This window comes from Lagopus muta, chromosome 4 (genome assembly GCF_023343835.1).
Source record: "Lagopus muta isolate bLagMut1 chromosome 4, bLagMut1 primary, whole genome shotgun sequence".
Classification (NCBI taxonomy): domain Eukaryota; kingdom Metazoa; phylum Chordata; class Aves; order Galliformes; family Phasianidae; genus Lagopus; species Lagopus muta.
The window spans coordinates 4,404,484-4,430,049 of NC_064436.1; the positions used below are offsets into that span (position 1 = coordinate 4,404,484).

General features: G+C 40.9%; 1 protein-coding gene and 1 long non-coding RNA gene across 4 annotated transcripts; one reads left to right on the forward strand and one right to left on the reverse strand.

Moving 5' to 3' along the window:
* Window positions 1–84: 84 nt before the first annotated feature.
* NPY5R (neuropeptide Y receptor Y5) lies at window positions 85–13,201 on the forward strand. Of its 2 annotated transcripts, XM_048942378.1 has the most exons (4): window positions 85–196; window positions 711–827; window positions 4,707–4,808; window positions 11,237–12,951. In XM_048942378.1, the coding sequence occupies exon 4, from the start codon at window positions 11,246–11,248 to the stop codon at window positions 12,575–12,577; it is 1,332 nt and encodes a 443-aa protein (XP_048798335.1). In that variant the 5' UTR covers window positions 85–196; window positions 711–827; window positions 4,707–4,808; window positions 11,237–11,245; the 3' UTR covers window positions 12,578–12,951. The 2 variants fall into 2 exon arrangements, with proteins under 2 accessions (XP_048798335.1, XP_048798334.1); XM_048942377.1 differs by lacking the exons at window positions 85–196; window positions 711–827; window positions 4,707–4,808 and adding an exon at window positions 5,875–6,212 and having other exon boundaries at window positions 11,237–13,201.
* On the reverse strand, window positions 6,277–23,799 carry LOC125692177 (uncharacterized). Of its 2 annotated transcripts, XR_007376500.1 has the most exons (9): window positions 23,687–23,799; window positions 21,244–21,349; window positions 19,432–19,579; window positions 19,187–19,354; window positions 15,092–15,486; window positions 13,674–13,816; window positions 13,257–13,344; window positions 9,641–9,773; window positions 6,277–7,641 (listed from the first exon to the last, which is right to left on the reverse strand). It is a non-coding gene; the product is annotated as an uncharacterized LOC125692177 (long non-coding RNA). The 2 variants fall into 2 exon arrangements; XR_007376499.1 differs by having other exon boundaries at window positions 6,277–9,773.
* Window positions 23,800–25,566: the final 1,767 nt, after the last annotated feature.

Here is a 25,566-nt window from a genome sequence, read left to right on the forward strand (position 1 = left end):
CTTTGTTTGCAAGTTATTGCCACCGTGTGGCCAGTCAAGCCGGAAGAAAAGCTCTGCTGGAAAGAGAAGTGGAGCAGCAGCAGTTAGGAAGTTCGGCATTGGATCTTTGAACCAGCACAACCTCTAGCTGCCGGCAAGCTGATTTTTTCATGCAGCCGATATGAGTTGCCCTGCAGACTACTAGCGGCTATAGCAGGTCAGTGCGCTGCTTACTAAACAGCTTCCATGAAAAAAAAAGAAAACCAAACATTTTATTTTCCATTATTTTTATGGTTCTGAAATATCTTGCTCTCTTGTGCACAGAAAGCACTGCTGCTGCTAGACCTACTTTAATAGCCCCCCCAAAAATACATAAAAAAACAAACGGTGGGTTTAGAAGCCAGTACAGAAGTCCAAGAAAAGTCACCTGGATCAATTCAGGTATGAATGCCCCCTCAAACAGGCTGCACTGTGATCTTGGAATTTGTGGAAAGCAAAAGTGCCCTGACTCCTTCAAGGCTCCAGATTAATTTTTCAAGAGAAAGGACTTGTTGAAGTTACAATATCCCATTTACAGGACAACTCTGTTATGTTGAGGATAGGTCTCAGGAGAGTAACTGTATTATTACCGAAAAGAAATAACAGCTGCACGTAATAAATGGTTGTAATATGTTTTGCAGACTAAGTCTTGTGGGAATGCTACAGAATTTGTGTGTACCTTGTATTTCCAGAAGCTCAGCTCAGCTGCATCAAACCTGTAGCCCTCCTGTGAGGAAGGAAAGTGTGGCCAAACCTCCAGGTTGCTCCAAACCTGGGCTCTGTTGACAGTGACCGCCAGCAACCGAGAGGTAAGTGCAGGCTGTATGTTAAGCCTCTTGAGGATTGCAGACACATGTTGGTTAATTCCTGTGCACCATGTCTGTCTGAGCACAGCGATGTTGGATACAGGCAGACAACGCAAAGATATAAGCTGGTGCTGAGCATCCCATAAAGAGTGTATTTCTGCCTGAGTCAGTATTATTTTCTCCATTACATGGAGAGCTGAAGACACTCATTGGTATGGATGTGGACCTCACAATGTAACATGGTTATCAACTGTGAGAGATTGAAGATGGATCCTGGGTGTCACTCAGTGACCTGAGCTCACAGTGAGGGGATCGGGCGTTCATGGAGTTATTTGCAGTGCAGATGGATGCTTCAAGCAGAGCAGTGGAACAATGGAAAGGGCTGTGTGAGTCACCGAATCTTTCAGACATATATGCTATATATATATGTGCCACAACAAGGTTTTACTGCAAAGCTCCTGCTCTGCCATACTTGCCCTCTGCTCTGTGCTCACCTCGGATGACTGAATCTGTTGGAGCTACACCAACCTTCACCAAAGCATAAAAATGAGAATTAAAACACACTTACAAACAATCACTCTAACAAACAGATGTGTTCTTTTTCAAAGGTTTTCCATTACAGCTATACAAAATGCACGCTGTGCAGTAAATGCCACATAGCGTCAGGGAAGTTGTGAAGGAAGCTCAGATTTTAGCACTTTAGGTTGGAAGTCAGGGGGAAGTTCTTTACAGAGAGTGGTGAGGTGCTGGAACAGCTGCCCAGAGAGGCTGTGATGCCCCGTCCATCCCTGGAGGTGTTCAAGGCCAGGTTGGATGGGGCCCTGGGCAGCCTGGGCTGCTATGAAATGGGGAGGTTGGTGGCCCTGCATGTGGCAGGGGGTTGGAGCTTCATGATCCTTAAGGTCCCTTCTAACACTGGCCATTCTGTGATTCTGAGTTCTTGGCTCTTCCATGCAAGCCCAGTCCCAGCACCAAGTTGAGCATTTCCAAGTGGAGAACCAAGCACACAAAAACACCAAGTAACTCCTCAGCAAGCCTTGTTGTGTTGCTAGTCATTGCCAGGACAAAAGAATAGCAAAATAGCCATAGTGTAAGAGATTATCCTCCTCCCTGGAGTATGTTATTTCAGTGCATCACAGACAATGCAGGCTGGAAGACTGTGTTTGAATGAAGACACGACTGTTGTGAAAAGAGAATAAATACAATAGAAAGAATGCAAGAATCTTAACTGACCAAATAGAACAGCATGAGTAAAAGAATAGAGCATTTCTTTGAAGCAATACATTGAGAGGGAAACAAGAGGTGTTGAAGAAACACCTGGGAAAATATGCCAGGAAATCAACCCAGTAAGATACTCTTCCTGCAGCTCCCAAAAAATGTAAAATAAAATAGATCATAAAATGAGGATGACACTTTCACTACAGTGTATTGTCATGTGCTCAGCCAGCACCATCTCTCCCTAAAACTTAAAATCCACAGAGTAAAAGAACGCCTTGAGATTTGCTTGAGGTTCCTGCTGCGCATAAAACAAACTGAAGTCACCACTATTTTGGATGGAAACAAAGGAGTTTTGTTTCTTTGATTTTACTTCTACTTTTATTATTTTTATTGTTCTCATTTTCTTCTAATGAACTGCGGCATCATTGAAAGGCTTTCATTTCACATTAGGGAACTCATTCTCCTTGGGGGCAACAGTCTGTCATCAGTAGAATAAATAGATGTTTTGCCATTGAGTGCAAATTCTCCATTTGGCTAAGAGCATGTTTATTCTGCAATGACTGCAACTGACACCAAACATAACAACACTTCATTTGACTGCTAATGTCACTAACACAAAGAAGCTGCATGAATAATTACGTGGTTAATCTGGTCTGAGTGTCTTACTGCTCCAGTTCTGCTTTGGGTGATGAAGTCAAGCTAACCAGTGCGAAGCTGCCCCGATTATATGCAACGTTGCTTAAAGACCGACTGAGATGGAACTTAAATTATGGCTACCTGGCTAAAATACTGTCATGTTTTCTGCTGTAGCCCCTTGAAGTCATGTATGAGCGTCCAGCTGGCTTCAAACAGAGCAGAAATAGGCTCTGTGCTTCAGCATGCTCAACAGACAGTGGTATAGCACCAGCCAGCAAAAGCGATGAGACCCGTTAGGTAACAAAATCGTTCACCCTCAGAAGTGTTCTATTACCTACCCAACAGATGTCCTGTCTCCTTGCAGACACCTCAACTGGTACAACATTTTCATTAGTCCACGCCTCACTGCCTGCACGCCCAACTGCTTTACACAAGATAAGAACCTGTGGAAGGGACTGGCCAAAAATATATCCATAGAATAAAAACGTAACTGGTATCTTTTAGAAGTATTTATCACATGAATAGGGTGAATATTGAAAAGGGGGGGATGTGGATATAAGGGAGAAGATTTTTTTACAATCAGGGTGGTAAGGCAGTGTCACAGGTTGCCCAGTGAGGTGGTGGATACCCTGTCTTTCCAAGGTCAGGCTAGATAGGGCTCTGAGCACCTGATGGAGCTGCAGGTGTCCCTGTTGATTGCAGGGGAGTTGGAGTAGAGGACCTGTAAGAGTCCCTTTTGACTCTGTGGTTCTATGAATTGCTGGGTGGATGAGTGGGGAAAGTTCCAACCAATAAGAATGCTTTATAGGTACCTCACAAAATGCCTCAAACTCTGTAGTAGTTACATCCTACCATTTTAGGCTCTCTTGCTGATGGATGGGTGCTCTGCTGGCATCAGACTTCACATTAACATTGGACTCTGGCTCACAGCCAGTTTTGATTCAGGGCAACCAATTGCACACTGCAGAATTTCAAAGTTAGATGGCTTTGGACTTGATTTTTCAATGGCATTCATCAGTTCTCATTGACTTCAGTTGGAGCTTTGCGTCTTCATGTCTTTAACAGCTAACATTTAGAAGCTAAATTTTCAAAGATATTAGGATGACTCTCAAAAGTACATTTCCCTCAGGATTATGAGAGAAGAAGCACGCCAACATCAATTTGCATTCCATATAATGGCAGACTTCTGTCCTGTATTTGCCGTTGTACCCTTCTGACTCACAAATCTCCCATTGACACGCTGGTTTCTTTGCCAGCTCCTCCATCATCATCATCTCTGACTTTGTCAAGGACTCCTCCATGGTTTCAACAACCCTACAGAGGTTAATTTCTAGGGAACTTATACCATCATCTGTTGCCAGTCTGACACATCTCTAATGTCAGCACCTTTCCTACCTCTACATCACCTATTTTATTATTCAGTACTATTACTGGCAGTTCTGAGGTTCACAACCACTAAAAAGGAGAAAGAAAATGCTAATGGCTTGAATAATAATTGCCTCTGACATACACAAGTGTCACCAATTAACTGTCCAAATACAGCTGAGAGAAATCTGGTGTTGTTTACAGGCCTGAGGTTTAAAAAAAAGAAAAAGAAAAAAAAGGAGAGAAGGAGAAGGAGAAGGAGAAGGAGAAGGAGAAGGAGAAGGAGAAGGAGTGCGTCACTGGTTGATGAACTCTTCTGAAATAACCCAACAAAAGCAACAAGATATTTTGTTCTTAGGAGTAGCCACTTGTCTAACTGACTGCTTTTACCAGGAAGCATGTAATTTCTGGTGATTGCTTGGGAAACCGTAGGAAGTGACAGCCTACCTTAGAAGTGGTCAGCACAGAGGAAAGGTTTTTTTTAACATCACAAAGTAACAATGGTATCCTATGTAAATCACAACTATGGGATGCAAATTCTCATTTGTGGGCTTTGCCAGCAAATGCAGGTTGGTTTCTTTGTTTTTGAAAGGCAGCGCCAGTTTGCTATAGCCAAAATTTTCATGGAAAGGTTCAGTGCCTCAAAATCTTCTCTCTTTCCAGGAAGGAGCTTCCATGTCAAGCAGGGTCAGCAGTCTGGAGAACTGCCCTGGAACGGGAGCACCCTGTTGAACAGATGCTCTGGGAGATGGTCTTAAACAGCAGGTCAGAACAAGGTTGGGTTTCTGTCTCTAGTGTGAAAACTTTCCAAGCACCATTGTTAGGTAAGAAGACGGTCAAAAATGTTAGGAACTGCTGCCCGGCCCTAAAAATGATTAATTTAGTTCTCCTTTATGACTAACAGGAGAGCTGTCTTTAAATGATGAGCTGGATTGGCACGTCACTTCCACTTGGCAGCTCCCCTCGCTCCACTTGCACATGCAGTGATTCACCAGCAGTGGGTGGTGAATAAAGCAGGAGCGGATGAAAAGAATATGGGACGCGATCTTCCTTGCCATACCGAGCCCGTCCCATGAAGAGTGAAGCTGACTGTTCCCTTAGCCCTCACCTTAAAACGTGTGCTTTAAAAACCCAATTAAATAAGGAATCTAGCTGGACTTTCAGGGTTGTGAAGCTATTTTACGAGTCGGTTGATCCAGCTGGCACGCCTTTGTGTAGAGCACTTTTTCACCGGCTAATTATACTGACAGCTTCTCTGCAATACTCTGTTAATATCAACTGTCTAAGGAGTGCCTCTGCAAATGGAAAAGTCATTACATTCCCGTGTCACATTCTGCCACCTGTGCTCCCAAAGACCCACACGTCACTCTGTTCTCCAGTAGCCCTGTAATTGGGCTGTGATCAATGCGAAGATAGCAGCTGGTGCAAGTGACAGAATTGCTCTTCATCTGTTGGGCTGTGACATACCCAACCATTTTTAGACTGTAAAATATCGTTCACTCAAAAGAAAAAAAAAAGAAAAAGAAAAAAAAGAAAAAGAAGGAAAGCATCCTGCCTTCCCACTGATGGCCCAGAACAAATTAAAACCACCCTTTAGATATCTGTGTCTGGGCAAACTGAGTTACTCACCTCCGAGTGGAAAGCTGATGGGGGAATCCATCACCTCCCACCCGTTCTAAAATAACGGTGGATAAATGCCACCAAAGCTGAGCTCCAGCCAAGGGGAGGGGAGCAGCAAGGTGTTCAGGGCAGCCCCCAGAGATGGCCCAGCTCCGAGCAGGCCTACAACAAGACAGTGTTGGGGTGGGGGGCAAGGAGGAAGGAAAAAAAAAATAAAAAAATGCACGCATCCCTTCGATACTATCGAGCCTTGGGTTTGTTTACAGTCTCACTGTATTTCCATGGAAACTCTAATTGTCATAGCATGCAATAGGGCAATAACAGACTCCGGCCCCGCACGGAACGCTCTCCCGAAATGCACCCGCGCCGCAGCCGCAGCCTCAACGCCGGCACAGCGGCCCGAGCCGCCGCTCCCGCAGTCCCCGCAGTCCCCCCTTAAGATGCGCGGCCGCGCAGAGCGGCTCGGACGGAGCGTGGCGAGGAGCTCAGCCCCGGGGCTATGAGCTTCGCCGGAGCCCGAGGCGCGGGGCGGCTTCCCCGCGGCTGCAGGTGAGCGCGGCATCGGTGCGGGGCGCGGAACGGCCGCGGAGTTTTGCGCGGGGAATTTCGCCCCTTGTCCCGTCCCAGAATGCGGGTTGCCAGGAAAGGCATCGTTTCCAGGCGGGCTGGAGAGGGATGTGGGAATGGTAAAGCAGAGCCCGTCCCGCCCGCTGCTGGTCCGTTCTGCGGCAGTGCGTTGCAAGTTTTCTAATCTGCCCGTGCTTCCTTGGAGCTGCGGTAATAATCTCGTTAGATGGGGTTGGTTTGTTTTGGGAAGCCATGTTCTCTTTTTCCAGACCTGCGCTGCAATCTTTGCTTAAGTTGGGCGTATAAAGAGGCATAGCATGGCACCACAACCCATTTTTTGGACTGGTGAAGTGATGTCAGTCTTCAGAACTCTGCTGGCTCGCAGACCAGCTTGTGCTGAGCAGCTGCAGTCACTCTTCAGCCTTTGTTGTGAACATGAGTTCACCGGCTTCGATTTGGGGTTTTCAATTCAGACTGTGCTGAGATGAGGGCATTGTCTCTCAGGTCAGTGCTTCCCTTAAGCTCCGGTGGCCAGGTGGGCACAGCCTGTCTCGTTCAACCTTGCGTGAGTCAAGAATAAGACTGACTTTGTTTTCCTACACATTCCTGTATGACAGGGGCCGTGTTCCACAGGGACATTTTGTATTTTGCTTTCTCCTTGTACATTTTTGTTTTCAAGGTTGAGGAAGGACTTCCAAGCTTATAAATTGTTCTCAGCAATGGAGATGAATGGTCCTGTGCAGGCACTCTGAACAGGACTGAACAGACTGTACTGCCACCAGCCAGTACAATACGATGGGTAGTAATATTGTGGGACACAAGATGTTGTCTGTAAACAAGTCTTGATATAAACAACACACAGTGTTGAAGGAAGATCTTCTGAAAGGCCAATTTGCCTTCAGGGGAGTAAGATTGCCTGCCTAACTTCCATGTTCTTGAAAATCTCCCCTTAAGCATGTAAAATAAAACCAGGGATAGCTTGTGTATTCATTCTGCTGAATGGTGGCTTATGGGGTTTGTATTTTAAACAGCAGCTTTAAGCGGAATAAGGAGACGAATTGGAAGATTTAAAATATCAAACTAGTACATTTTAGGTTATCTGGTATCTTAATTCAGCTAAAACTGAGAAATGTTTTAAGTTCTGCCTGTCACTTGCAAACCTCAGATCAACTGCAGTTGGGTACCTACAGACTGATTAAATCTGACCTGGAGTACCAGAACACTTGGGCACTGTCGTGCCTTCAGTGTAGAAATACACTTCAAAAACGAGGACAATGTTATCAAAAGAGGCTAAATCATTTAATTCTATTCCCCACAACGGGCTTTTCAGGAATCCTCATTGCACTGAGAAGCTACGTGAAACATGCCGCATCGCGGTTGGCCAACTGATGGGAGGAGGGGGGATGAATCCCTAAAAAATAAAAAAATAAAAAGCAGGAACATAAATGCCAGTAAACATCTAGATCCCTGCGAAGTCATTGTTGTGCTAGTGTTAGACTGGGGACTGTAAATCAAACACGAGAGGCATGTATGCTGCCAGTAGCCCCTTCCTTGTGGACAGCAGGATGTGTGGTGCCTACAGAGCTCTCAGCCCATGCACAAGGCAGCACAGTGCGGGCAGGACGTGGCTGGCAATCCCTGCCTGGACTTCATAGGCACCCCTGTGAAGCTTTTTCAGTGTCAATCAAGAGTAACAGAATCGCAGTGGGTAGGAGAGACCTCTGGAGATCATCTAGTCCAACCCTGTGCTGAAGCAGGTCCCTTGAAGCAAAGTATTTTGTCTTCAACAAAAAAATAGCATACTTCCAGTTTTGTCAAGAATTACCTTAGAAACATGATTAGCAGCTGAGCTAAAACCATACTGCAGGATATTGAAGGCATTGACAAAACCTGTCAATGACAATTTCACCAAAAATTCCAGAAAGGGAATTGCAGTTTTGGCACATGGATCAACAAAACTTTCACACATGTGTACACTGTCCTTGGAAGCCTATTATTTTAAATGAACTTACTATTTTAACTAAATACCAGTGTGCACTGTCGCTATTCAGTATGACTTCTGGACAGGTATGACTCCATGAGAGTTTAATCATTATTGAAAACACCTGTAGATACTATAAAAGCAGTCTTCTCTCTCCAGGTTTTGTAGAGAGAAGAAACATGTGCAGCTCCTTTCTGCTTTTTTCTGCCTAATACCAGTTAAAATAGAAGAAAACACAGAATGGTCTTTCTTGGCTAAGAGTTACATATGTAAGCAAGCAAAATAAATGGAAAGCTTCTTCCTTCAAAGTCTTCATCAACTCAATAGCATTTTAAAAATGTGTGTTTTCTTTAAATATCAATTTGCTACTGGATTCCTTCCCTCTTTCCTGTTAGTCTTCCTATTCTCAGGAAATGACTGTGTGGTTAGTAAGCAAGATTTGGACAGGTCTAGCTCTTGACTAAAGGTTCATTTCCCTTTCTCAGATAACTCCTGCTTCGTTTTGTATCTGCAAGCGGTCAAAGACATGTTCAGCTCATGATGTTCTCTTCATTTGTGCAAGATATAAACTGGAAAAGGAAGGCAAAAGGAAGGCAAGCAAAAAGAAAATTATCTAGAATTACACCAATGGCTTTTTCATTATTAACTCCTCAGCTGGAAGGGTTTTTCCTACACGCTTCTCAGCCAACATGAATGCTTTTGTACGAAGATAATGGGTTGTTCACCCTGAAAATGTTAGTCAGGTAGTATTTCATATGGAAATGCAATGTACAGTTGAAATGGCTTTCACGAATCCAAAAAGAGTCTGCAGGTTACAGCTGCATGTACACTCCGAAATCAGCAAAAACATCAGTCATCATCCAAAGCCATGCATCTTCCATGCTGAATATAAGAAAGATATGTGACACGAGATATGTAATTCTGTAGGGCTGAGGTAGGGCTATGTATTTTATCAAAGGTACAGACATGCTTGAGTTTATTCCTTAAGTTTGCTCACGTTTAGAGAGTTGAAAGAAATTTCAGGTGGTTGTGAAAGTCCCTGTTGTCTGCAGATCAGATCATATTGTTTTCAGATGACTGCTGGCAACGCAGAGACTCAGGAAAAATAAATAAATAAATAAAAAGCTATGTAATTTTTTAGCTAATAGTTCTATAAAGAGAATGCTACCAAACTGAAAACTGCTGGTAATATCAGTATCAAAATAGAGAGATGTTGGGTCACTTACAGAGCCTTTGGTCTGCTTCCTTTAAAGACGGTTGAGGGAAGGATAGTTTCAGGTAGTGTTAATCACCTGTTAAATGAGTTGTTCTCAAAAAGCACTTCAGCTCAACGTTGTGAGAAGTTGGCAAGGCTTAGTTCTCACACAGCAGCGAAGCCATAAAAACTTGCCATATCTTCCTCATATTTTTAAAGTATTTCTCATCTCACCTGAGATTACAGGTACAGGAGTTACATCCCAAAGCACTGTCAAGGAATGTTCTGAGGGCGTTGGATGGTTTAGTTCCCCAGTGGCCACAGGTAGTGGGAGCACACAACTGGTGGTGTAAAGGAAGGAGCACAGCTGCAAAGAGGAAATCAATAATGTTACTGTGCTTTGAAGACGGCATGATACAGTCCACTGGGAACGGCTGCATTCCCAAGGAGACCTACCTTCTTTTGGTTGCCAAATTTAGCCCTTTCCTCAAAAGGAAAAAAAAAAAAAAAGCCATTTCCTAAAAATGCCTATTTTGGTTTTGTTTTGATCTTTTGTCTTAAGATTTCTAAACATTAGGTTTAGAACTTGAGCTGGCGCTTAGGGGGTTTTATACTTCAAACCTTCTATATAAGCAGGTTTTTAAGTTAAAGTGAATTTGACTGTTTTTCCTCTAACATGAAGACGAATCGCACCAAAATTCTGTATGTACAGTAACTTTATGCTGAGCTAGGATTCAGTGTTGGATGCTTTCATGCTTAGCAATTCCTTAAATTTTCCAGTGATTGGGTGGGGTTTGCATGTAGTACAAACCGTGCCCCCAGTTTTAAGTAAAGTTACTTTGTTGGGTGATTTGGACACAGTTTTCCCTTCTGCACGAGTGCTAGTTAAAATATGTTCAATACTTCGTAGAGGATGGCAGGTAGATGCACCATATTAGGAACCCCATCTTGGGGTGCTGACAGTAGATCTCCTTAGAAACTGATCATCTTTGAAAGCTCTTACCTACTTTGTGTCAATTTTCTACTAGCAAGGGAAGAAATACTACTGCAGTTGCTAATGTGTGTCAAAACTTCATACGTTTTCAGGTGCTCTCATTATAGTTTGCTGTCATGTAATGACTAGGCACATGCCCAGATGGTACTTGTAATTTCCTTGCTCATATCAATGAGCTGTTATTCACATGAGTAATCTCACTGACTGTAAATGGAGTGCTTCTGTAGCTGACTGTTCTTCACAAAAAGCCTGGCAGTATGGTCTATAGCAAAGCACAGCTAAAAACCAACTTCATAATGCCAGTCTTTAAAGTTGTAATTGTCTAATCATAGAATGGGTTGGGTTGGAAGGGCCCTTTAAGATCATCTAATTCCAACCCCAGCGACAGGCAGGGATGCCTCCCACTAGACCAGGTTGTTCACAGCCTCATCCAGCCTGGCCTTGAATGCTTCCAGGGAGGGGGCATCCACAACCTCACTGGGCAACCTGTTCCTGTGTCTCCCCACCCTCACAGTAAAGAATTTCTTCCTAATATCTAGCCTATATCTACCCTCTTCCAATTTAAAGCCGTTTCCCTTCATTCTGTGTCACTATCTGCCCCTCCCCAGGACTTTGATGTGAGCAGATCTAGGTGCACTGAATGCCATATGATAAAACCCACCAAAGGAATTTGCATTAACCCGAAGTTATGCCATTGCCTTACAGCGTAATAACACCTCTATTAATTCTCTTGCATTAAGATGATACAAAGTAAAATTACATTTCTGTACAGTCTACTGTACATCAGCATCATATTTCCTTCAGTTGCTAATCAATGCCTTTCTTGTTCTAAGCAGGACTATAAAATGGATTTAGGACTCAAAGACTATGCCAACAGGACACCTACCAAGAACACTTCTGCTACTGCAAAGAATTTTTCTGCCTGGGAGGACTACAAGAGCAGTGTCGATGACATACAGTACTTTCTTATTGGGCTGTACACACTTATAAGTCTGGCTGGCTTTGTGGGAAACCTGCTTGTACTAACAGCTCTAACAAAACGCAAGCAGAAGACAATAATAAACATTCTCATCGGTAACCTGGCCTTTTCTGACATCTTAGTCGTGCTGTTTTGTTCTCCTTTCACGCTGACGTCTGTCCTGCTTGACCGGTGGATGTTTGGCACTGTTATGTGCCACCTAATGCCCTTCCTGCAATGTACATCCGTTCTGGTTTCAACTTTAATGCTAATATCTATTGCTGCAGTCCGATACCGTATGATAAAATATCCCCTCTCCAGCAACTTAACGGCAAAGCACGGCTATTTCTTAATAGTTATCATTTGGGCCGTTGGCTGTGCCATTTGCTCCCCTCTTCCAGTTTTCCACAAAATTGTGGACCTCCACAAAAGCCTCAATTTAGAGGCACTGGAGAACAGGCTCTTGTGTATTGAGTCATGGCCTTCTGACTCATACAGAATTGCCTTTACCATATCCTTACTGCTCATGCAGTACATACTGCCACTGGTATGCTTAACTGCTAGTCACACCAGTGTCTGCAGGAGTGTAGGTTCCCGGCTGTCCAGCAAAGAGGGCAAGTTCCAAGAAAAAGAGATGATAAACCTCACCCTTCACCCATCCAAGAGCACGGGCACTGAGGCACAGCCCTCCAGCCACACCAGCTGGAGCTGTGCCCTGGTCCGAAAGCACCACAGAAGGTACAGCAAAAAGACATCAACTGTGATGCCAGCTATTTTAAGGCAGCATCAGGATGCTGACTTCAGAGACCTCCCAGAAACCTCTGGCACAGAAAAAAGCCAGCTTTCTTCCACTAGTAAATTCATCCCGGGGGTACCAGTCTGTTTTGAGATGAAACCAGAGGAAAATACAGAGATCCAGGACATGATTACGGTATCCCAATCCATCATCAGAATTAAAACAAGGTCCAGGCGAGTGTTTTGCAGACTGACAGTGCTAATCCTAGTTTTTGGCTTTAGTTGGATGCCTCTTCACCTTTTCCACATTGTGACGGATTTTAATGCCACTCTCATTTCTAACAGACATTTTAAATTAGTGTACTGTGTATGTCATCTACTTGGCATGATGTCCTGCTGCTTGAATCCCATCCTCTATGGGTTCCTTAACAACAGCATAAAAGCTGATCTAATGTCCCTTATTCCATGTTGCCAAATACTTTAATTTTATGAGCCTCAAGATAAAATAATTTGGCTTTTGTGCATACTAATGCATATAGCTGTATGAACCGTATTAAGCTTAATTAGTCTGATTTGGTTGTGATTAGTGGCATCTCATGTGAGCGGGTAGTTCTAAGGTTGCATGTGCATTGGCCAGACTGTATGAGTGTATTATTATAATGTTCTTCTATCTGTTGCACATAGGAAATCATGCCCAGTGTACAAAACCAGAGTACAAATTCCATTACCTGAAATACTGCCAGTCTGTACTTTGGAAATATACAAAATATAAAATGAGTCATAAATGTGAGAATACCTAGACTTATCAGTATTAACTATCATACATCTAATTATAATAAAATACCTATCTTTTACTAAGTTACTTGTTGAGACTACTTCAGTGCCAACTTTGACTGTTTCCTAAATTAATAGAAAGTCTGTTTCTGGATGGGATTAGAAAAATATTTTTCCCTTGCTCTTTAACTCATTGCTTTCAATACATTTACACCATCTTTTGCTGCTTCTTCCCAGGTTGCCCTATTCCCTGAAATGAGTTTGGGGGCAGTTGTTATTGAGATTGTTTCTGTCTCATCCTGTTTACCCAATACAACACATCTCTGATTACCAAACCTTAGAGTTTTCACTCTGGCTTGTCATTTTATGGAATTTTCAGCCATACTTACATATAGCTATGCCTTTGTGTTTGCACTGATGGCTCCCATGAACGTGTAACAGGTTTCTGATCAGCGCGAGACTTCATGATCTAAGAAACTGGTAGCGGAAAGAAAAAGAAAATGGGAAGAGAGCAGGGTTATTTTTTCTTTTCTTTTGCCAGAAAGCAAAATCTTGATGCATTTCATCATAGATGACCCTTTTGCTTTAGGTCAACAGCTTTAAGATACACCTGCCCAGGTGCACATACCTACACATGCTATCAGCCCCAAATTTATCATCTCCTTTTTAACCAGACAGGTCTTTTTTCCTTCCACACTTAAATCACATGCATCTTCCCTAGGTCACAATACATTTCATAGCAGAAATGGAAAAAAATTATATATACACATATATTTCCCATGGGTTACTCTAATTTCATAACCCACCTCTGCCCTCAGGGTTCAATAAGTGTACAAAGCCTCAACTCTGAGTTTCCAGTCAAACTTCTCCCTGGGTCTAGCTGGTGATTCTTCCTTTTTCTCCACTTGAATTCCCAATCTGATAGTCTCTTTAATAAAGTGTTTCCAGTCTGAAAAATGAAGTTATTGTTTTTGTAAATGAGTGGATGGGAAGGCTCGTGATTTTTTATTTTTGGTTGGGTTTTTTTTGCCTTGGGATACTTCTTTTCCGTATAGTCGTTAAAAATGGAAGCAGCCAGGCTTCCATGTGTTTGAAGGAACACTCAAATTATTCTAACGTTACAGTTTTGAGACCTTTGAGGCTCAGGCTGTCACTGGGTGAGGAGATTATTACATACTAGTTGGTAATATCATTGTTACTGTCATTAAGGTATTTCCCTGAAGTCTAGTCCCCTGTAACCCATCATTCTTTGTTTTCACTAGTGGTACACTTAAATTGTTTCTGCCTGGACACTGACTATTGCATTTTGCAGATTATTATTTCCTAACAACCTACAGTACGTCATTTCACAGAGTACAAAGAGTGCAGGATATTCAAACAATACATTCCAAGTAGCTTTTAAAAAGTTTAAAATTGTTTAATTTGAAAATACTTACAGTTACTCTTGCTAGATAAGCTTAAGTAAAAAAAAAAACAAACCAACAAAACTAGATCCTCACTGAGAACACTAGGATGCAGTTTTATAAAAGTTACAGCAAATTATGCCTAACTTACATCCACACATTCTCTTGCCACTGTGATGTGTCATTTAACCTTACTTTACCATGTAGTGTAGCCAAATGGTGTAAGAGTTGCATCATTTCATCTTCTACTATTTATTCCAGGTTTCTTATAATGTATTTTTTATTTTTTACTGTTACCTTGCTTCCTATTTGCAATTCGTAGTTAATTTCTCCATTTCTTTATATACTTTCAGAATTTCAACCATTTTTTTCCTGCTACATTTAGGACTGTTTCTGTAGTATAAAGCTTTATTCAGTGATGACTCTTTTCATATTAAATTCTACTCACTTTAACTGTGTGTGACACACAGAAATGTTTGCATAAGTCCTTTGGGTAAGTTTCAGAAGCTCACAAAGATTACTCTGTGCCAGTGATTTTATGAGAGCCCTGTCCATTTGCCTGGATGGAGTTAATATCTGTGCCCCCACTATTTATACTGATCAAAACATGAAATTGTAATTTGGCAGTAGGAAATTAAATGAAGACAACTACTGACTTGCTTTATTCCTGTGACGTCTAAAAATTTGTTTACAATCAGTGGTGGGAGAATGTGTGTTTACCTTTTATTTGCAGAACAATCATACTCATTAGAGTTTGACGTCTCCAAAATGTCAGCATCTTTCCTCCGACATGTTCGATAAAAATAAAATGTTTTCCCTACCTTCCATCTTCTTTAAGCAGCCAGTACACCTCGGACTCAGTATCAGCAAAGAATATGGAGGAAGAAGATAGTAGAAGGAACAAATTAAGTCAGGCATTTCCCAAAAGAGGGAGAGAGGAAAAAATGAAGCATATTTAACACTTCTCCTGCCTGGGAAAAAAATCAGAGCACAAGGATCCTCCCTACCCCATGCTTGTTGAGTGGTCCTAATCCAGTTGGAGCTGAAGCAAGCGCTCCAAAGCATTCCATGTACAAGTGACTGGCAGCATGATGCTCTCTCCTATGCACACGTCTATAGATCTTGGGAAGATGCATCTGACCACAGTGTCCAGTGGCATTTTCATGAGAATGGTATCATTATTCTATGTAGGTAGGCAGGTACATACACAAATATGCTAGAAAACAAAGCACATAAAGATCAATCTTCGAAAAGCACATTAAATCCCCAGTCCTTAGGCCAGTTAAACTGCTACTGAACAATTTCTACTGTGAGGAAAAGTCTAAATAATGAAGATGATAGAAGTTTTGTTCTGTTAGCATCTGCTGAATGGAATCAGACAATGCCAGATGCCAGTTCCACTGGAGTTCAAATAATAAGGGAACATAGTCATACAAGGTTGTTCCCTTCTAATAAAAGAAGGGAGGGAAGAATCCTCTCAGCTGATAATTATATATGATGTATGTTAAAACTCTTCTGGTTTGACTCACACGAGGAAAATACATGTTTGATTTTTGTAGTTCTATAAAATATTACCACAGACAAAGCTGACAGTTGGAAATGTCAAAGCATACCCCTTGTTAATGGCTGGCCCTTGTCCCTCTTCTTTCTGCAGTGAAGGACACAGGAGCCTATTAGGATGTGCCACCTCAGATGGGTCACTCCCAGGCCAGCCAAGCCAGCGGATCCCAGCACACCAAAACCTCAGTGTAGGCTGACACTACAGTATATTTATACAGGGGAAGAGATTGGAGCCAAGGTGGTCCTCCAGAGCATTTCAACAGCAGTGGCTGAGATAGAGGTATATATCCCATACATCTGCATCAGCTGCAGTCCTATTGGGCAGTGCCTTGATCAGGCAGCAAGGAGCATCAGCTCTGGGCAGGGCAGTGACCACTGAGAAGCAGGCAGTGGAGAAACAGCACTCCACTGAGTAAACAGAGAGGAAAACCATATTGCCACTGTATTCCCTGGTGGTTGCAGCCTTTGTAAGCATGTCACCCTGCTCCTGGAGCCTGGAAGCTTATAATATGATGTTTCCTTTCTAGCAGAGTGAACTCCCGAGGGATGAAAAATAAATCACTAACCTGAAGGTGTGGGAGAACTAAGAAGAGGAGCACAGGAAGGAAAAAAAGTCTCCACTACCAATCATGCTGAGAGAGGCACGGGCTCTCCTTATGAGAAATAGGATAGGTGGCATGGAAACTTCCCTCTGTACTGATGCTTGTGATAATTAATGCTACCAAAATATTATTAATAGATCACACAGCCCTTCTGTAATCCCTGGGGTTCCATCATCAATCACTGCACTTTTGGAAGAAAAAAGTCATTTTTTTCACAGCTGTTCCAGTATCTATCTTTGCAGCATAAAAAATAAACAGCCATAAACATCATAGCCTGCAGAAAAGCATCCTTCATAAATACGGTTGGACCCTGGAACTTATCCTTTGAATTTGATGAAAACCAAACTATGCCTATGCGATTTATTATGAAAAGTCCTAGCAATAAAATATACTGATAGTTCTGTAAGTAAGAAAAAAAAAAAAAATAAGCCCAAGAACAGCCTTAATGCACTGTTCTGGTGCAAGACAAACCTCTTCTTTTTCTGCCCTCACGGGCTGAAGTAATTATATAAAATCATGATACTCATGGAAGTCATTTATCAAGGTTATTAGGTAAAGCTGGGGACAGTTTTTGAGCATGACGTATTGTGTGTAATCTCTAAGATCAGATTTTTCTTTTACTTAATATCTTCCGTATGCTTTTGAATGAGAAACAAACAAACCTTACTTTCTAAGGCTTGCTGCATGTGCTACCTAATGGAGAATCCTGAAATTGATTGGTTTTGATGCTAGTGTAATTGGTTAAGCGTTGCCATTCCGATGAAGGCAGACAGAGCTGCTGTTTTTGTTCATGTTCAATTAAAGTGATTTTTGATAGGAAGAGAAATGAAAGTCAGAAACAGAAAGAAAAAAAAAAAACATACAAAAAACCACCATATTCTGCCATACTGTGCCAGTGACAAAGGAATACAGCCTAAACAGACCCTTCTGAAGTGTCTGCCCCTGACAACACCACTGAACACTGTTACTCCCACATATGACCATGAAGCTTATTGCAAGTTGTGAAATGTTAGGAAGTGAAAAAGGATAAATGAATATGTGTACAGATGCCCGTACCACTCTCAAACTGTTTCTCTAAAGCAAGCATTATCTTTCCAACCATTCAATAAGTTTTGCCCTGTGATATATATGACCATTACGATGATCTCTGTCATACTGTGGTATGAAGTTATCTAAATTGGCAAGTCTAACCACAGCACCTTAAAACTCTGCAATTTCAGAAAAAATAGTGACATCTGCTATACTCCAAAGGTTACCATGACCTGCTGGTCTCCTCAACAAACTTTGCCTCATTTTATAGTAAAAATATGGTATGTTCTTGGATGAAATACCCATTGATTTTGACACATACTTTGTCAAAAACATTATTTCCCCAGAAAGAATACTACTAGTGACAGGAAGATGTAGTCGTACTCTTATCCAAAAGCTGTGCATTAGTGGTACAACTAGCATCGCTGTTGTAAATACTGTATAAGATACTTTTGTTCATCTTATTTGGTTTTGAAAAGAAATATTCAAAAATCTTTGAAATTTAGTGCTTTTTTTTTTTCATTACAAACTAGTATTAGGAAATACAAGGAAAGATAACACTGTCACAATTCAAATTTAGTTCTTTTCAATAAATACAAACGCTTCTTTGTGCCCTTGTCAAATTCTTATGATGATTCATTTAATAATAAGGCTTAAGAGCACTCCTCTGGGAAATTAGCAGAACAGTAATTTGACTTTCAAGACTGAAGTACACTGACTCTGCTCTTATGTCCAGTTAATCAAATGTTTGCTTTATATTAGCAGGAGAAGGATCACATCTATATTGCTCGAATGCCACAGTAGTCTGACAGTTTTAGCAGGAAACACTTATTCCTGTCCCTGTGAACAAAGCAGGGTATAAAAGGATTTTTGAGGCTACTCGTAGTACAAAATTTCTTCAGAGGAGTAACTTGGCACTGGTCAGTTTCACAAGCATTCATTTCTTCATACTTGGTAGGAACCAGAAAGACACAAACTCCCAAACAGATCATTAATAGTAATTTTAACCATAAAATTGCTCATGGGTTCTGTTTTGTGTTGGTTTTTTTTTTAGGGAGGTGGAAGGGGGGGAAGCTCAGGTGGGGTATAACAATAAAAACAGCTAAGCAAGGAGATAACATCCCTGCAAGAAGTGCCCCTTCATAATTAATGTCCAGATTTACTTAGGTTGAGAGAGATGATAGTCTTACTCTTTTAACTGCTAGCCATTCTCTTGGCTTTACGAGGACCTCCACCAAATTAGGGTTCATTTAGTATTCACAAGGATATTGGCCTCTTGGCCTGGGGGTTGAAGAGCCGCACAAGAGATCTGCATGCAGTCTAGATCTTCACTTTCTGCTGATTTTTTTCTTTTTGTGGTGTTAGCACAACTGTGAGAAGTGCAAGCTGTTCACTGCAGGAAAATTAAATTCATTTTTATGTAACAACTGGGACTCGACACAGGCAAAACAATTAGCTTTTTTAAGGCTCTGTCAGTTCCAGAACGCATCCTACAAAGGTAATTGTTTGAAGCCTTGATGATACATTCCCTCAATTAATATCCTAGAGTATCCAAGCACATTTCAGATAACGTAGCCTCCTCTGGTCCTCACTGCGCATCATGATGAGTGAAGTTCAGGGTTTTATTCCTATGGCAGAACTGATTTGCAAATACGCTCTACTGGCAATCATTTCTCAAGGTCATTTGGTGAGTAAAGCTCATTCAGGGTACAGCTGATCTCTTACCTGCTCTGTAGGAGTCCACTCTTCAGAAAATCTGCTCCAAGGCCATTAACGTCACGTTAGGTCCCGCTAGCTCTCTGGGAACATAACACAACCCCTCCTTGCACATTGTCACGCCTGCCATCAGCAGTGGTCTCAAGTGCTGTTCCTTTCACAAAAGAGACGAGATGGCTGAAAAAGCAATGAAATTATAAACTCCCCAGTGCTTATTTTCCCTCTTCTGAAATAGCCTAAAACTGGAGACGTACCAGAAAGCCGTAGGAGACATTTGTAATGGACTTCTTGGAGCAGAAATGAGGAATCACATTTCAAAGATGAAATGAAGAAATCTGTCAGTGCAGGACAAGCTGATTAACTTAATGCATCCAGAGTTCTATGGCCTTAATAATAATAAGTCTAAAAAAAAAAAAGTAATGTAACGTTGGTTATCTGCTTTGCCAATTTTCTTCTAATAACTTACATCCATTTCAATTCAATGATGGGGAAGTCTGCTGTATCCTTTGACCCGAGGACAATTTACTACATTAGAATACAGATTCGAGACCAAACTACTCTGGCTCTGCAGGTATTCCCTTTATTTCTTGTTAGCTCATTACATGACAAAGTAGGTCTGGGCCTGATAAAAGATTTTGTTGAATTACTACCTCAAAAATAATTAATGAGAGTAACACTACAAAGAAAAGGTAGCACATCAAAATGAGAAGTTGAATAGATCAAGCTACCTCTAGCAAGCTATGGGAATGCTTAGGTGTATTTAATTGACACTTTTCCAAATATCTGAAAAGTAAAGGCTTATTTTCCACAGCCTGGCAGGTCCTAGTGCTGAAATAGAACTTCTGATTTGTCCCTTTAATTTTAAAAGTTTATAAAAGTTTATTATGGAAGTTTATGAATAAAATTATTATAAAAGTTCATTACAAATGTGACTGTACTAAGAACTTTTTCACCAAGAACACCATGAAAGAACAGAGAAGAAAAAGCTTATGTTTCAAGATCAGTATATATTAATAGTGGATTTCCTTCTGTTATTGACTTTATGCATTGTAATAAGCTGATTTCTACTTTTCATTAAAGAACTTCACGCGGTAATGCTCACAGTGGACTTCAAGCAAAACAAAACCTGTAATTTACAGTAATAAACAATAACTAAAAGGTAGAGTTCATTTAATTATCATTAGAAACTCAAATCACCTTGCTAAAATGAATTCAGCATCCACTACACAATTTGTGCAACAGCATTCATATAAAAGTTCTACTGTCTTTATTTCTAAGCAATAAGATGTGCAATAAGAATCATAGAATGGTTTGGGTTGGAAGGGCCCTTTAAGATGACCTAGCCCCAACCCCTGCTATAGGCAGGGACACCTCCCTCTAGACCAGGTTGCTCACAGCCTCATCCAGCCTGGCCTTGAATGCTTCCAGGGAGGGGGCATCAACAACCTCACTGGGAAACTTGTTTCAGTGTCTCCTCCCCCTCACATTAAATATTTTCTTCCTAATATCTAGTCTAAATCTACCCTTTTCCAGTTTAAAGCCATTTCCCCTCATCCTGTTGCTATGAGCCCTAATAAAAAGTCCCTCCCTATCTATCCTGTAGGCCCCCTTCAAGTACTAGAAGGAGTTGGCTGATTCTGTGTTTGTATCCCAGTATAAATTTATCTTCCTGATACAAGAGACAGCAATAAAAACACATAAACAGTATACAAAAGGTCCTGTTTCCTCTATTAACCATACATTTCTATTTTCCTGTATTTCCTTATCAATGACTAAATCACGTTAAGCTCCCCAAAACAAATGAACTTCATAAGTCTCTGGAATTTCCTTGGCAAAAACAAGCATTGTACTGTTGACCTGCCTGTCTACAAGTCACTCAGTCTACAAAGATGATTTCTGCCACACCGTTCAAATGCTGTTTGTCAATATTTGACAGCCTCACAAAGGAAGAAACAGAGCCAAGTCACAACAGCTACCTCAGCATCCTTCATTTTCATGTTTCAGTAAAACCCAGAGTGATTTTCCAAAGTTTGAAGTTACCGTAGCACAGCACATCAGAACATCACCTGATTTCGTGCAGGTGCTGCAGGAAGGCTCCCCAGCCCTACCTCCCCGTCTCCAGGCACTGGCTGCACTGACAGCAGCAAGCTGTGGGGGACCTCTGCTGGATGCCTGCCGTAAAAAAGGATTGCGTTCGGACCTTTTAATGTTTTATATGTGTATGTATATATGTATATATATATGTTTGTTAATACTTTCTCTAGTTAAAGAAAAAAAAAAGTTCAATTTTCCGCCTTACAAAGGGGAAAAAGAAAGTCGAGAAAACTTCTTGAGCAAATACAAGCTTCAGAATACAGCCATACCAGTGGAAATTTGGCAGGATTGTGTCATTTTACAAGGGGTTGTACAAGTTGGTTATTCTTAATCAGTCAAGGTTATGAAAAATATAATAGTGAAAGTGCCCATCCAGTCCTTTAAATTAATGGCATGCTTTCGTCTACAATTGCTTGTATCATTCTGCTCTTCTTTATTTAAATAGAGCAGAACAGAAGATGTTCAAAGAATCAGATGAACTCCAGCTGGTACATTCCTAGCAAAAAGTCATGTTGGTGAAATTCATAAGGAACTTTAAAGAAAAGGTAACAGAAGCCCCTATTAATCCTTTGAATGACAATTAAGAAATGGGCTCTCATAAACCAAAATTGTACCACAGATTGTAGAAGGATATTATTAACACAGTACATAGCCAATCTGTAACCTTGTTGTCAAAGGTACTGTAGAAGTTTAAATCAAGTTTATATGATTAATGACAGCATATCTGGTACAAAACAACCTATCTACGTCTGCTGAGATAAAAACTTAGCACTGACAATATATCCTCAATATGTAAACATCAAATATTTGAAGTCTGCTGTCCAGTAATTCTCTTCTAGGAAGAGTTAGGCACCGCTATCCTATATACTGTTATCCCATGTCCTAATACTAACTGTGGCCCAGCTGCCCAGCCTGCTATCTTATTCTTTCACCTCTGTGTCAGCTTGCAAATGGCAGTGCTGCCTCTCTCTTACACAGCTACTTAAACTAACCTTCAGTATAATAATCTACTTTAGAGTTGTAGACTTCCAAATCCATAAAGGACTTTTGCCAAATTGTGAAGTTTCTTAAAACTTGCAGATGCGTTCATGAAAATTGCATCCCTAAGGGAAAGAATCTGCTCATAGCATTCACTGAAATGTTGCTTTTAAAGTATATGTTCTTGCCATGTTGTTAGGTAGCACTTCTAAAGTTCTGCTGTTGTAACAATAAATTGCATTAGCTAGTGATGACTGGGTTATTATTTGAAGTGGCAGATGAACTGAATGAACAATTTTACAATGAAAGCAGCAAATGCCCATCAAGCATAAAACTGTTCTTCAGGACGTTAGACTTTTATAAAAGGAAACCAATTCTTCTGACTGAAATTGTTGCATTTAAGAGCAGAATTTCTCTGAAGAGTCTAAGAAGGAAATCACTAGCCTGACAAATAGTATTTTACACTCTGAAATTTAAACAGCAGGGGAAAGGAGCAAAACCAGTACATTACTGGGCAATTATAAAGCCTGCATAAAATTGTGTGAAACATAATGGAAGTGGAAATAATTTGACATTTTCTTTCTCTTTGCCCTATAACCTTTATGCTGATTTTCCTATCAGCAGGAACTACTGACAAGTTATCCTCATAGGACTCACAGACAAAACAAAAGCTGAAGAACTTCCTTCCTGTTCCTCCTCCCACACCAAAGGAACAAACAAACAAACATGAAACACTTGTCTTTCAAGTCAAGCAATAGCCTGGCCTTTAAAAAAGCTCTGCATCCATCTCCTGCAGTCAGGCTGCCTGCTGGGAGAGACGGCTCCGCTCTGCTTCCTAAGAACTCCTCATGTCTATCATCTAGGAAACATGAGTGTACATAAACTTCCTCCTGTAAAAATCTGGCAATCACTACGACCTGTGAGCAAAACACAGAGAAGGCCTCTCTGAATGGTTTTGATGGGGGTGCTGTGACTCTCTGAAGAGAACTATTACAGAAAAACCACCAAATCCACAAGCCATTCTGTATGTGTGTGCTCAACAAGCACTAACAACCTCCGTGCTCAATCATCTGCCTTCTGTATTGATTAGTTATGGGACAAACACAGATACCATAATTATTTATGCCCTATTTACCATTGAGGGAGCCCACAGCTCCTTCTAAGTAAGTTTTGTCTGCGAACTTAGAATGCAATCAGTTCCCACATCTAGATAATTTGTAAAAATACTGAAGAGAACTCAGCCCCTAAAGTGTATCTAAAAGTGCAGCAAGATGCCAGGAATACATTTTTAATTACATATTAGCTTGAATGATCAAAAGGGAGAGCTTCTCTCCATGGACAGGATCTGCTCTGTGCAACATGCCAGAAAAATATCCATCCAGGTGTTCCCATGCAAAGTGCCCAGCACCTGAATGGATATAAAAATGTATTCGTCACCTCTATTCCTCTCCTTATTCTACCTCTTCCCAGCAGCGACCTTACGAAGCCATTTATTGCAGTTAGCCAGCAGAAAGAAGTCCAACAACAGCAACAAATTGCTGAGATGAACTGGAAAGCTGAAAAGGAAAGGAGATTAAACTTCTAAATGCATGCAGCCAGGCATAACGCTGAAGCATAAGTAAGCAAAGGAATGTTCTTTTGAACTCACTCCAATTCTGCTCTGTTGTAATTTTTATTTGTTTATTTATTTATTAAGAGCATTAGAGACAAGAATGGCAGGTTAATTTAGCTCTTAGATTCCATGTGGTGCCATGCAATAAAGTTGCATCTCCCTGTTCTGGCACTGTTTCTCTATAAACTAATTGAGACTACAGTACTGCACGTCTTTTTGATATCCTTCCAATTTCCTCTGGGAAATTAAGGAAAAGTAAATTTAGAAGAAAATCAGAAGGAGACGAACTGCTGCCTCTTCTTTTTGCAGCACCAAACTCACTGTCTGACTAATTTATCTGTTTTTCTGCTTGTAAAAATGAAATTGTTTCCAGAAGGATCTAGAGGAGGAATATCTGCCTGTATAACAAAGGAAGACAGAGATAGACAAAGTGGCTGGCTTTACCTATCAGGAAAAAGATAGGTGAGAAAATCAAATTAATCAACGTGCATCTATATTTGCCCACATAGTTCATTACAACACTGAGTAACTGATGTAAACTGAGGAAGTTGTGTACTTGGACCAAAGTAGGCATAGAACTTTGTGTTGTGAAGCTTCTAGTTCTGGTTGATAACACAGAAATGAGAAATAAAATTAAAAAACCATTATTTGTACAGTTGATATGTTACATGATACATGTTAGGTCTGGGAGACACTCAGACAAACAAGTTCCTTTCAAGGTAGATCACACAGTGAGTTCTTCTTTTTTTCTGGAGCTCTGAGTCTTATTCTGAATACAGCATTAACTAGCTTATGTGAATACTTACCCTTAAGGATCCCATGTCTGATCTAATCTCAGGAAAACCAAAAAAAAAAAAAACCACCAAAAAAACAACTGGTGTCCAACATTGTTAAGTCCTTTAAGGTTTCTGAAGGACAAGAGAAGAGCTAAATGGTTACACAGCTCAACCACTGATCTGTGGCCACTCCAAAACAGGTATGTGGTTTGCACACACAAGACAACACCATGCTGAATTTTAAGGCTGACAAACTCAAGCTTCAAGCGACATTGGTGCTACAGCTTGAACTTGGGCAATTTTGATGCATAATAGTTCAACTTAGATTTTTATGGAAGTCAGGGTTACATTTGTTTGCAATGCAGGGAAAATATGCTACCATTTTATTATGTAATAAAGCTGATAAAAATGTAAGTAGAGTATGGAATTCTGTGGTTTTCAGCACTCTTGATGGATTAGGAAGCATGTACACAACGTATTTTCAGGTAAGTGTTTTCTGAAACTAAATTACCAAGTTTAGTTTAGTTCACACACTTCTCTTCAAACATAAAATAAGCAAGGCATCATGACGAGATTTCCTAATAGGATGAACTTAATACTCTCTATTTTCACCACACCTCTATTTCCATATATGTTACTACAACACAGCAGTTCATTACCCATAGTACAGAACTCCATAACCTAAACACCAAGAAGTTGACATATTTTAGAAGGTCTTTAGTGATAGAAGTATCGAAGAGAGTGAGATGCTTGTATGGAGAAGTATATTAATTTGGCCCAAGATTCAGTTATGTAGCATCCAGCTGTATCTCACCTGGATATACTAACTGCCATAATGCAGCAATTGTTAGCAACATTCTGCAAGGCCCCAAAAGGCACCATTCATACCTGTGAATTCACTTTTACAGTTAAAAAAAAAAAAACCATGC

Bases quoted from the DNA above. Each gene is read 5' to 3' on its own strand.
- NPY5R (XM_048942378.1), top strand. From the start codon at position 11,246: ATGGATTTAGGACTCAAAGACTATGCCAACAGGACACCTACCAAGAAC.